Source organism: Lepidothrix coronata, unplaced genomic scaffold (genome assembly GCF_001604755.1).
Source record: "Lepidothrix coronata isolate B3197 unplaced genomic scaffold, Lepidothrix_coronata-1.0 Scaffold225, whole genome shotgun sequence".
NCBI classification, from domain to species: Eukaryota; Metazoa; Chordata; class Aves; order Passeriformes; family Pipridae; genus Lepidothrix; species Lepidothrix coronata.
The window spans coordinates 903,631-916,031 of NW_016690405.1; the positions used below are offsets into that span (position 1 = coordinate 903,631).

Here is a 12,401-nt window from a genome sequence, read left to right on the forward strand (position 1 = left end):
CACAAAGACAAGGTTTGGTAATAATAGTAGAAAATCACACAGCCTGGTATCTGCACTGTCTTTTCTTAATTCTGTTTGCATGACTATGCTACTTTAAAAAAGGAGGGAACAATTTTGTTCAGTAGTACTGGTGCCTGTAGTATAAAAACACCTGATGTTATTCTTGGATGGGATGTTCAGCGTTTATTCTTTGGCTGTGAATTGGTAGATCCATACAAAATCCAAAGTATAGTGCTACATTTTTGTGCAGAATACTGACATCTGATGAAAACCCCTTAAAAGCTCCTGGTTGAGGTTTTTTTTGTTGTTCTGCAATAAGTTGTGTCATGTGGTTTATTTTTCTAACTTCTTTTTAGCTCACATGAAAATACTCTTGCGATATTATGTACTTTGCCTTTGTTGGATAGGGGTGAAGAAAAGAGCAAGTGCTGGCTGGAGCCTTTTATAAAATCGCATTTTGAAGGTTCAACAACATCTTTATTTTGAACAGTTTGCTGGAACACTGTTACATGAGCTGCTTGTTTGTCTGAATACCCACATCAAATGTCTTATTTTTCTCTATCCTAGCAGACTTCAATCAGGTAAAACCAGCCAGATCAGAAAGGATTAAGCATCACACTAACTTGACCAGTTCTACATCAGGATGAAATACTGAGAAATGCTCTTCCTGAGGAAACTGAGTATTATCTTTTAGGTAGTCAGAATGCTTTCTTTGGTTCTCTGGGAGCCAACATCAACTTGTGACAATCATAAATTTCAGTACCAAGACAAAAATGAGAGCATGACTGACAGCAGAGAGAGGTGAGAGGAATCAGCTCTGTTGTAGAATTAGAGTTTGAAGCACCTAAGATGACCCCACTTTTTATTTCCTGGATTCTCTAGGCTATTTTGTTGAAGTTCTATAGTTTTGCCTTTGAACTCTGGGGAACTTAAAGTATTGAGTATTTCAGGATTCCTGAAAAGCTAAGACTACTTTAAGTTGCTATAGCATACTCTGTGATAGCAGTGGGAAAAAAACAATTTAGGACTGACATTTGGCTGATGTCTCAAGGCTGATGTGTCAGCTGCTCTTGAGCAGCAGGTATGAAGTGTGTGTTACCTTCTGATCTTACCTCTGGTATTTTTATTATTTTTTTTTTTGTCAGTAGAGTATTAAAGTGACTAGGTTGCTGTTTCATCCTGAGAAGCTGTCTCCTTGTACAGGTGCCTTTGTATTTTTGAGACGAGAAAGACCAAATGCAAAAAAAGAAGCTTTGACCAAAATGGTAATATCAACTTCAAGTTACTGTCTAAAAATGTATTTTTAATTCTGGAAGAACTGTGTTCTAAATTGTAGTTCATTTGGCATGAAAGCATCTTCACACTGATACTTGGCTGCATGTTTACAATCACTTTTTTTTCCCAGAAAGGTCACTCATGAATCTTACGTGTAAATTAAGAATTCAGTTTTCAAAGTTTTTATGTGCTAGTAACTATTTCATCTATGTAAAACTTTAGCCTTGCTGTTACATCAACGAGCAAGGATGGAGAGATTAGCAAAGGAGCTGAAGATGGAGAAAGAAGAGCTCGAACGCCTGAAAACCGAAGTCAATGGTATGGAGCATGATCTAATGCAGAGGCGGCTTCGAAGAGTGAGCTGTACAACTGCAATTCCAACAGTAAGCAATTTGTTAGTATTTTAATTCAACATACAGATTTATTTTTTATTTTCTAATGAAGTACTGTACAAAAACTTTTGAGTATAAAATCTTGAGGTTTTGGTGATAATTTATTGTAAGTTCTTGACTTGCCATAAGGTAAATCTTGTAATTTATGAAACGTGTCCAGCTTTCTTAGTGTTCACAACAGAACTTCTGAAAGTTGTATGCATGTGCTTTTGTGGACTACAGAACTGAATATAGTTGCTTTCCTAACAACCTATAAACGTATATCCAGGTCTACTCAATGAGCCTGAGCCATGTAGTGCTTGGTGTTCATGCAGGAGGGTTTAACTTTTTTTTAAAAGGTATTTTATTTGTTGCAGTAGTTGCATCTCGTAGATGGTATTTCTCATCTGGTATGTGCAGGATGTGCCAAGTGACTTGTCAGTGGCAGTGTTGGCTCAAATAGTTGGCACCTCCCTCTCCTGTTTTCCTTGTTGATTCTTCTTATCTGTGTTACTTCCACCTGCAAGTGACTCTAGCTCAAACAACTGTATAGCTCTGATAAGGGAGTTCATGTGGCTGAAAAACAGCTTCCACTGTGTGCAGTTGTTAACCAGATCAGTTCAGACTTACTCACTGTGTTGACATAAGCAGTGCACATTGGTGTGGGCTGGAAGGCACAGTAGGAGCTGTTGGCTGCCTAACTACTGTGGCTGCTTTATGTCTCACTTGTGTCAGGGCAGCATTTGGCAGGTATGTCCTTGGGAGAAATGCAGAGGCACTGAGTGTGCAAGGATGAGGTTGGGAAAACCAAAGCCCAGCTGGAGTTGGATCTGGCATGGGATGTCAAAGACAAAAGGAAGGGCTTCTGTTACAGGAAGCCCAGTGAAAACATGGGCTCAGCAAGATGGGTGACCTGGTTACATAGAACATGGAAAAGGCTTGAGATACTGAATGACTTCCTTGCCTCAGTCTTTACAGTCCTTCAGGAATCTCAAGTCCCAGAGACCCTGGGAAAAGTGTGAGGCAGAGAAGGTATACCCTTAGTTAAGATAATCAGGTCAGGGAATACTTAAGCAAAGCAGACATACATGAAGTCATAATCCTGGATGAGATGCGCCCATGAGTGCTGAGAGAGCTGGCAGATGTCATTGCAAGGCCACTCTAGATAATCTTTGATTGATTAATGGTGTGTGGGAAAGTGCCTGAAGACTAGAGGAGAGCAAATAGTACTTCTGTTCTCAAGAAGGGTAAGACCCAGGGGACTACAGACTGGTCGGCCTCACCTTGATCCTTGGGAATGTGATTGAGCAGCTAATCCTGCAGACCATTCCCAGGCACGTGAAGGACAAGAAAGTCATCAGCATGGATTCACCACGGTGAAGTCAAGCTTGACCAATTTGTTAAACTTCCAGGATGAAAAGTCTGTCCTGATGACCTAGATAGACAGTGATTATTGTCTGTCTAGACTTTGATAAGGCTTTCAACATTGTCTCCTATAAGATCTTCATAGAGAAACTGATGAAGTGTGGGCTAAGTGAGCAGTGAGGTTGATTGAAAACTGGATGAACAGCCAGGGCAAGAGTGTGGTTGTCAGTAGCACAAAGTCTGGTTGGAAGCTTCGCAGAGGGGTTGGACCAGGTGTCCTCCAGGGGTTCCTTTCGACCTCAAACATTCTGTGATTTTGTGACTCTGATGCCAGAATGCATCCTGGGATAAGATATTTATTCCTACATATGTGTTAGTAATCAGTGCTGCTAGTATTAAGAATGCTTTATATTCCAGTAACTTAGGGGTTCTTAATGATATGTAAATATATGGACTTAACTGATTACTGTTAAGGATAATTACCACCCTTCAGCATCGAATGACTTAAATATACTGAGCTAGAAGGTTTGGCTTGTTGAAGCTCCTTGGGGTGATGCAAATAAATAAACTTTTGACCTTAGTTTTAATCAAGTAATAGTTAAGGTGGGCTGCAGTTTGTATTCTGTTTTCTAATTATCTTGATGCAAACTCAGGTAGCAAGCCATCAATTTATAGAGTTTTATAAGGTGTGTGGTTTTATAAACTTGATCTCAGCTATGTTGTCTTACTAACCAATTTTAGTATTAAATAACTTGTTTGTTTTCCTCCTCACATGCCAATAGAAGAATGTTTTTTGAGGGCAAATTGGCTTTTTTCAGTGCCTTATCTATACTCAGTTTCTAATAAAGCTGTTAACAAAGATATAGCAATGTTATTTCTGTTTCAAATAAGATGCTGATTTTCCCACAATGACTATTTTGGGTTGTTTCTTTCTAGCCTGAGGAAATGACCAGATTGAGAAGCCTCAACAGACAACTCCAAATAAATGTTGACTGTACACTGAAAGAAGTTGATCTCCTTCAGTCTAGAGGTATTGACTTGATACTTTAAAAAAAAAGATAATTTGGATATGGTCAGGAATGTTGATCTGCTCTAGGGTAGGAAGGCTCTGCAGAGGGATCTGGACAGACTGGAGTGATGGGACGAGGTCAGTGGTGGGAGGTTCAAAAAGATCAAGTCCTGGGTTCTGCACTTCAATCACAACAATCCCGTGCAATGCTCCAGGCTGGGGGCAGAGTGGCTGGAAAGCTGCCCAGAGGAAAAGGACCTGGGGGTGCTGGTTCACAGTGGCTGACCATGAGCCAGCAGTGTGCCCAGGTGGCCAAGAAGACAAATGACATCCTGGCCTTTATCAGCACTAATGTGACCAGCAGGACCAGGACAATGATTGTCCCTCTGTACTCGGCACTGGTGAGGCCACACCTTGAATCCTGTGTTCAGTTTTGGGCCCCTCACTGCAAGAAAGACACTGAGGTGCTGGAGCGTGTCCAGAGAAGGGCAGTGGAGCTGGTGGAGGGTCTGGAGCACAAGTCATGTGAGGAGAGACTGAGGGAGCTGGAGGGTGTTTAGCCTGGAGAAAAGGAGGCTTGGGAGATTCTGTTGCTCACTACAGCTACCTGAAAGGAGGCTGTATCCAGTTGGGGGTTGGTCTCTTCTCCCAAGTAACAAGTGACAGAATGAGAGGGAATGGCTTCAAGTTATGTCAGGGAAGGTTCAGTTTAAATATTAGGAAAAACGTCTTCTGGGAGAGCATTGTCAAACACTGGAACAAGATCTCCAGGAAAGTGGTGGAGTTGCCATCCCTGGAGGTATTTAAAAATCCCATTGATGTGGTGCTTGGGAACATGGTTTGTTGCTGGACTTGACAGTGCTGGGGTAATGGTTGGACTCAGTGATCTTATAGGTCCTTTCCAGCTTAAGTGATCCTATGATTCTCATATGGTATGTGCTTAAATGTGAATACTTGGGAGTTTTTTTCAATTTGTATTAGCAGTGATAACTTACCTCTAAAAGGTGGGGGGTTTTTCAGTTGCAACTTAATAAGCTTGACTTGCTAGTATTTCCATTGGCCAAGTTAAATTACATTACCAAGAAAGTGGAGACTTTGTCAGGATCATATTAAAAAAAAATTACTCCTTTGTGAAGATCCTTTACTTAAACTTTTTGCTGAGAGAGGCTGTGGCCAAGTAATACCGAACAGAACTGGAGGTTGCAACCAACAAATTGGCAAACAAAAATCTGTTGCAAAATCTTTTTTGCAACAGAAACTTGTCATAAATAGAATCAAATAGATTAGGATATGCACAGTCTTCCTTTTTTTTTATAAGGAAGTATCCTATAGAAATATTTACATTTCACAGAACAATACAAAACGTTGAGCTGCAGCTGATTATTCAATATGGGATTACCCTGCTAAAAATTACTAGGATTGACACAAAACTGAAAATGTGTCAGAACTTGTGAAAAAGCTAAGATATAATGTCATAATAAAAAGATGTATAAAATCAGAAGCCTATAGATGTTCATATCATGGGTATAGGAATTCAAATAACCTTCAAGTTACACTTTCTTACTTTTCTGACAGGAAACTTTGATCCGAAAGCTACGTGTAACTTCTATGATAACATAGAGCCTGGTCCCGTTGTGCCACCAAAGCCATATAAAAAGGGTAGGTTAACAAACATGCATCCAGTTACCTAATCTGCATTGAGAGAATTTTTTTGTTTTTAAAAAAATCTCTTTGGTGAAAGGAAGTAATTCTTCTTATTTAACTTTTCTTTCTATATAAATCAAATCAGAACACTTTTATATAAGTGCACTAATCTTGACAACAACTTGTTTTCCTCAGATAGATTGTTGCAAATTAATGTTGTGTTAAAACCTTGACTATAAATACTGTTATTCACTGTTAGAAAAAGAGTTGAAAATATACAAATTTTTACATGTTTACTTGAGCTTCCTAATGTTTTTTCTTTTTTAAATACTTCTAGGTTAAAAGCTCTGTGTCAGGTTTGTTTAGTTGTCCTCTAATGTATGCTGTTAGGATTTTATAGTTTAATTGGAGTCTTTTATACAAGTTCAGTTGGTCACAGCAGCTTTTTAAATTTTTGTTTATATTCTTAATTATATTTTAACTTGCCTGGTCTCACTTTATACTTATATTTTTGTGCACAGTATGAATTTCACAGTAGCCCTGAAGTTTTAGCACAGCAAGAGCTTCAGGTATTTTAAGGACCAAGGAGGACACTTCCTCACATTGGTCAAAAGAGATAAGTGTCCCACTTGTATAGGTTCATTAATTTTCAGTGCTAATTATGTAGTATCAGGATTCATATCCAGCTCAGGACACTTAGCTTTTATGTAAGCATAAGAGCTACGTAATTTAGTCTCACTTCTTGTCCAGTGAAGATTCATTCACTTCATGCCAGAGTGACTCAACACATCCCAAGCAGACACACAGTCACTGTGTAGCTCAGCAACTCTCTGAATTCAACTCTGTTTAGTGGTGATTTCAGATCAGAACTCTACCTTTCGTCTCAGATATTTTTTGACCTACATTTTTCTTCCTGAAATCTGTTAAAAGAATGGTTTCAAATATTAGTGGAAGTTTTTAGACACCTTGTGTCTTTCTGCTGAAGTAGCCATCCTGGGATCCTATACTCTGACACAGAGAAAAAGCTTTCTTTTCTCTGAAAATGTTGTGTGATAAGGTTCATAGTACTGTGTCTCCTCTTACTGTAACTAGCATGTACTGCACTTCTTAGTGGAAAAGAAGTAACTCTTCTGAATCAGTAATTATATAGACTTCTTGACACTATGAATTTTGTAAATAAGTTCTGGTTGCTGATGAGCACTTCACAGAGGTTTCTGTAGCTGAATTTTGAATTCATGTAACAAAGCTTTCCCCCTCTTTTGAAGCAAGTATTTTACCCCTCAATGTAATAAAATTATTACTGTGTGGGAATTTTGAAAGAAAGAAAAGGCCCAGAACTGCTGTTTGTGGTTCAGAGAAAAGATAATACTGGGATGAGTTACCTGCATTGGTGGTAGTGTTCAGGAAAGCTGGGAGAGCAGCAGGTGAGCCATGGTGTGAAGGCAGGTACCTGGATTCATGTTAAATTGCAGAGATCATGTGGTTGATTTAAGGAACTGTTATGCTGTGATGCTTGAAGGGATTCTCTTACCACACTAGCCTATTTGATTTATTAATTCAAAGCAAACTAATGTGCAAAACCTGCATTAAATTAATTGTATTTGGCAGTTGGAAAGATAATGCCTTGTAAGGATTTGTATGACTACCTTCCCAGTTTTGCCTGTTAGCTTATTAGAAATCAGTTTTAGGGTTGGCCTACTGTATTCTGAGTTTGGCTTTTAACTTGATGACATTAAAAAGATGATTTTTTTTTTTCTTACATAACAAGTATTCTTTAACATTCAACTGTTGAAGGTGGGCGGGCAGACGAGTGTGGGCAGACAAGGGTCTGCTCTGTGCTGCCATCTGGCCAGTCAAGTGCCCACACTGCCCCTTGCTTAGGAGGAGTTTGAGGTCAGGCACTGTTGATGTGACTGCACAGCGTCTGGGCTGGAGAGTGCTTGCATGTAAGTGAGGAGGTCACTCTTATTTCCTTTGTCTCACTACACAACTACTACTAAAATCTACAAAATTTAAAAAAAAAAATCCAAAAAGCTCTGAGGCATCAAGACAAACCTAAGTACTATTTCCACTGAGGTTGTCGTCAGTGTCTGCTGCCTTTTTAGCAGATGGGGCAGCAACATGTGCTCTTTGTGTGCAGCTGCAAATTACTTTGTGTGCAGCTGCAAATTACTTTGTGTGCAGCTGCAAATTACTTTGTGTGCAGCTGCAAATTACTTTGTGTGCAGCTGCAAATTGCAGGCCTTTGTTGTACATAAATTCTCTTTTAATAATAATAAAGCTGCTCTACAGATGTTTGTTTAGCAGATGAGTGTCTTAACCTTACCTTCTAGGTATGTGTTAATGTTGTTTTGAATATTAACAGTTTGTGCAACACTGTGCTCTTATGTCCTGGGAGTATTTGTCACTTTTGGTAGATAACCTGAGGTCTTGAAGTGGTGGTAGGAGATGTGGAAAACCACGTCTTTCTGTGGGTTAAGACCTCATGTATGATTTGCATACATGCCGATTTTATAAGTGAAAGCAGACTTAAATGCTCCTTCCCATACACACATTCCTGCTGCAAAGCCATTAGGAAGAAAAGTAGTTGTCTTATTTTGAAACAGGCCTATCGTTTTATATTGTATTTTTTTCAGCTTGGATAAATGCTAGAAAAGATGCAGAAAAAGTGTCATCTATCAGACTTTGAAGAATCTAAGTTAGAAGTAGTTTTTCTCTTCAGGTGAAGTAGGGCTATTGGAATTTAAAATTTGGTAATGGACTGCTCTATGTAAACCTGTGAAGTCATTCCTTAACAGGTTGGTGTTGCAGTGCCCAGTAAACCTTGAGCAGTATCAGTGACCCAGCAGTGCTCTTTTTGTTTTTAAGATGTTATAGTTAAGTGACTCTTTACAGAAGTGAAATACTTTAAATATTCAGATTTCACAAACTGAATTAGAAGTGCTTTAGGAAAAGATGTTTAATGTTAAGGTTTCCATGTTCATTTTAAAATAGACTGTTTAATTAGATGACCAACCAGAAGTATGATCTTGACAATAATCCTTCTCTTCTGAAATAAGATGTTTTCTTTTGGCTTTTCTTTAGAGCATCAAAATAGCTCCAAACAGACTCCACGGACTCAGCCAAGAGATGAAGACTTTGAAGGGGCTCCATGGAATTGTGGTAGCTGCACCTTTCTAAATCACCCAGCACTGAATCGCTGTGAACAGTGTGAGATGCCACGATACACCTGAAATTCAGGAAGGGGCTGCATTGGGTTGAAAACAGGCTCTCAAGCCGACAGCTGTAGGAGAAGGAAACATGGGGAACCTTTCAGTCCATCTGCCCGGCCTTTGCCAGTCAACAATCTTTATATTGCAAGGGGTGGGAGTAATGTGTTAAGATGTTTCTGCTTCTGCTACACTAAAAGATAAATAAAGGGTGAAATTCTTTCCCATTGCAGTGAGCGGAGCAGAAAATGAAACCTGAAAATGTACAAGGATTAATTTTGAGAAGAATGTATGCAGGAAAGCAAATAACTACTGGTTTTTAGTCCTGTGGTTATAGTTACTGCTTAGTGGCTCTAAAAAAAAAAACAACCCAAAACTACTGTTTTTTTAAAAAAAATTATAGGACTCTTAGTAATGGTGTGAAGTGTTACACTTAACCAGAAAAACTGAAGAGCCAGAGCTGACTTATCCTGGCCCCAGCTAGCTGGAAAACAAAGGCTCCCTGTGCTTCTAGATTGTAAGCTACTGAAAAAGAAGACAGGTAAATGCAACGATAAAATTTGCAATGTTTAAACAAACAAACAAAAAAAAAACAAGGAGAAGGGTATTTGTAATTGCTGCTTTTTTTCAGGGTAACTTATGTCTACAAAAAATTGCTGTTTGAAATAGTAACCTGAGGTGACTAAATGAGAAACTGTATGAGTGTTACAGAGAGTTTAATCAGAGGTAATTTTTTACAATCCTGTTTGCTTGTACAGTGCTCACCTGGCTGTGTCAACACTGGTAATAAACCAAGAATGAATTCTACCACATTACAGATGAAAATACTGCTGCATGCTTTCATTGGGCCGTCGTGTTTCAAAGCTAAAAGTATGCTTTTATATACAACAATCTTCTAAGCCTGTGCTGTGTAACAGCACGGGGACATATGCCAAACACATGCTACCCCAAATTCTGTTTGCAAGACTTGAGCTCAGCCATGGTTGTGTATGAGAAGAGTTTGTACCTGAGAGTTCCTTAGGCCTTTTCAGCCTCCAATTTGTGAAGAATTCATGATGTTTACAGCACAGAAGGTACTTTGTGCCCCAGATCAAAGTTAGCTGAAAAATAATTAATCAGCTCTTCAGAAAAGATTTATTTGCACATTGGTAATAAACCAGCCTGTACAAAATAGCAGATGCCAGATCCTGAAAAATTACACACTGCATTCTCTTTACTGTGGTCAGGAAATACTTGTCGTAGGTTGAAGAACATGAGACTTGCAACTGAAAATCATATTGGTACTTTTCTGCATATGATATACTGTATTATAAAGGTGATGTTCAATCTGTTTGAATGCTTCAGGTTGCTGTAATAAAACACTCGATACTTGTGAACTCGAACTTGGGTTTGGGCAGCTGAATGACTGTGACACAACTGTGTGACTGAGTGGGATGTTCCTGTGTACTGGTCAGAGACTGGTACAGTGCATTTGAGTTTTTATGGTGTAACTTCATCACAATTCAGACGTGACCAAGCACCTCAGCTGAGTTATGGTAATTGACTTTCTGACCGTAAGGCAAAGTTTGCCAGCTAAACCTTGCCAGGGCAGTTTTAAATTACTACCTTTTAAGCTGTTCTTAGTTCATGGCAGCCACATCCATATGGTCAATTACCACAGTTCACTTGATGTGTGATAACATGTTAAGCTGTGGTAGAACAATCATGTGTCTGAATCCTTATTTAAAATAAAGCAGTATTTGCCAAGGGGTGGGTGGAGAAAAACTCATCTTGACTGCATTGCTCAATCTGGTGTCTTCTCTCCCCACAGTCTATAAAAACAACAATAAGAACCAAACTATTGATCTTAGAAGAGGAACCAATATTTTATCTGGCATTTTTCAATGTGTTCTTGCACTAATTAAATCTTCAGGATAATTTTAAATAAGCTAAGAGAGATCCAGCAATCAGTGTGCACCACTGATGAGCAAAACAAAGTCAAAGGCATCAGAGATAGCTTTCCTTCCTTCCTAATGATTTGTAATTCTGTGAGGGGAGCTCATCACATGTAGAAAGCAGTAAAAAAATTACTGTCAAATGAAATCAGAAGGCAGATACCAATTTTGTGCATGTCAGTGGGCAGTCTGACAAAACTGAGATAACTAGAAAACAGATGAGCCAGAAGCATTGCTATTATCAGCTGTATAATGAATTACCCAAAACAATACCAGTAACTTCATGACTTTTCTATTCTGATGCCTTTGCCTTTGTATTATTTCAATTTTATGTTCATTTGTACTTCTGTTGAAGTTCTAGAACCATTTGTTTTTGCTGGAATTACAAAAAGATAGCAACTGAAGTGACAGTCAGCAAATGAGAGTAGGTGCGTCAAGCAAAAATATAGTTGTGCCATTTTCAGACAGAATAGATGCTACTTTTGAAGGGGGGGGGCTGTGAAAATATACCTCCAGTCCACTAATTGCCTAAGCTGCAATAACCATATGTGGAGACTTGCAAATCTTAGTCCAGCTTCACCAGAGGAAGAGAAGGAAGGGCTGCCACAACAGCAAGATATTTTTTGGAAGAGTGACCAAGTACTGCGAAATTGAAAAAGAATTCCTTTGTACCAATAATTTTACCCCAGTTTTTCAATTACTCTCATTTGTTGCTTGTACAAAAAAAAGAAGAAAAAAACAACACCCACACCTCTCAGTTGTATTCTTTTACTTGTAAATGCCCATGCTCAAACATGAATAGTAGACTTTACATGGTGCTTCAATATTGCTGGTTTGTTAGAATGTAAATTGTATTTTGAATATGGGAAGATCCATTTTCCTTCTGAAAGCAGGTGATGCCATTCACATCCCAACTGAATTGTAGATTATACCAAAAAGATTGGTTTATGTAATATTTATTGAATGCACATAAAACCCTAGTGTCAGCTGGCATACAAAATGCACTGTATTGTATACAACCTGTGTGTGTGTGAGAATGGTGGGATGCTGATGCTGTTGTGTTGAGTTAATGCACTACTTGTGTTTTCTTTTTTCCTTAATGACTGAGCTTTCCCTCAACCATGCTACTAGATTGGTAGAGTTTGTAACTGACTTGGACATTCAGTTATTCAAAATGATCTCACTGTTCATTGAAATTTTATAAAGCTTATTTTATATTTACTGTGCTATTAAGATGAATTCCCTTTAATTATAGGATACTACTGTAGTTCTTTAAAAGTTTATTTAGAGTGGGGCTTGTGGAAAACTATTCAGAACATAGTAAACCAAAAGAAATCCTGAACTTTGGATCTGCTTTTCATTTGATGTAATTATTAGTCTTGTTTGGGTGAAGAGGAAAGGGGTGGGAAGTCAAGCAAAAGGAAGTACTTTGTAAAATGTAGTCTTAGATCAGATTGAATTGTGTATCTGTGTGTCTGTGGTATGTGTGTGTTTCCCTTGAAAAATGGGAGGTGTGGTGAAAAGGTGTAATAATTCTTAAAAGAGCTGGTCTCAGTACTTTCTGATTATGATATGCTACTGAATCACATTTTTT

The 12,401-nt window shown here is 38.6% G+C and overlaps 1 protein-coding gene across 9 annotated transcripts in view; it reads left to right on the forward strand.

The window, feature by feature from the left end:
* The window catches only part of TAB3 (TGF-beta activated kinase 1/MAP3K7 binding protein 3), a 43,576-nt gene extending 31,175 nt beyond the window's left edge, over nucleotides 1-12,401 (forward strand). For 5 of the 9 annotated variants that reach the window (XM_017833930.1, XM_017833927.1, XM_017833928.1 and 2 more), the window contains 4 exons: nucleotides 1,498-1,658; nucleotides 3,948-4,041; nucleotides 5,596-5,679; nucleotides 8,749-12,401. In XM_017833930.1, the coding sequence (XP_017689419.1) occupies nucleotides 1,498-1,658; nucleotides 3,948-4,041; nucleotides 5,596-5,679; nucleotides 8,749-8,897 (488 nt within the window). In that variant the 3' untranslated portion in view covers nucleotides 8,898-12,401. Of the gene's footprint in view, nucleotides 1-567; nucleotides 802-1,145; nucleotides 1,266-1,497; nucleotides 1,670-3,947; nucleotides 4,042-5,595; nucleotides 5,680-8,748 lie in introns of those variants that run through there. The other 4 variants (XR_001877844.1, XR_001877846.1, XR_001877845.1 and 1 more) reach the window with 4 other exon arrangements.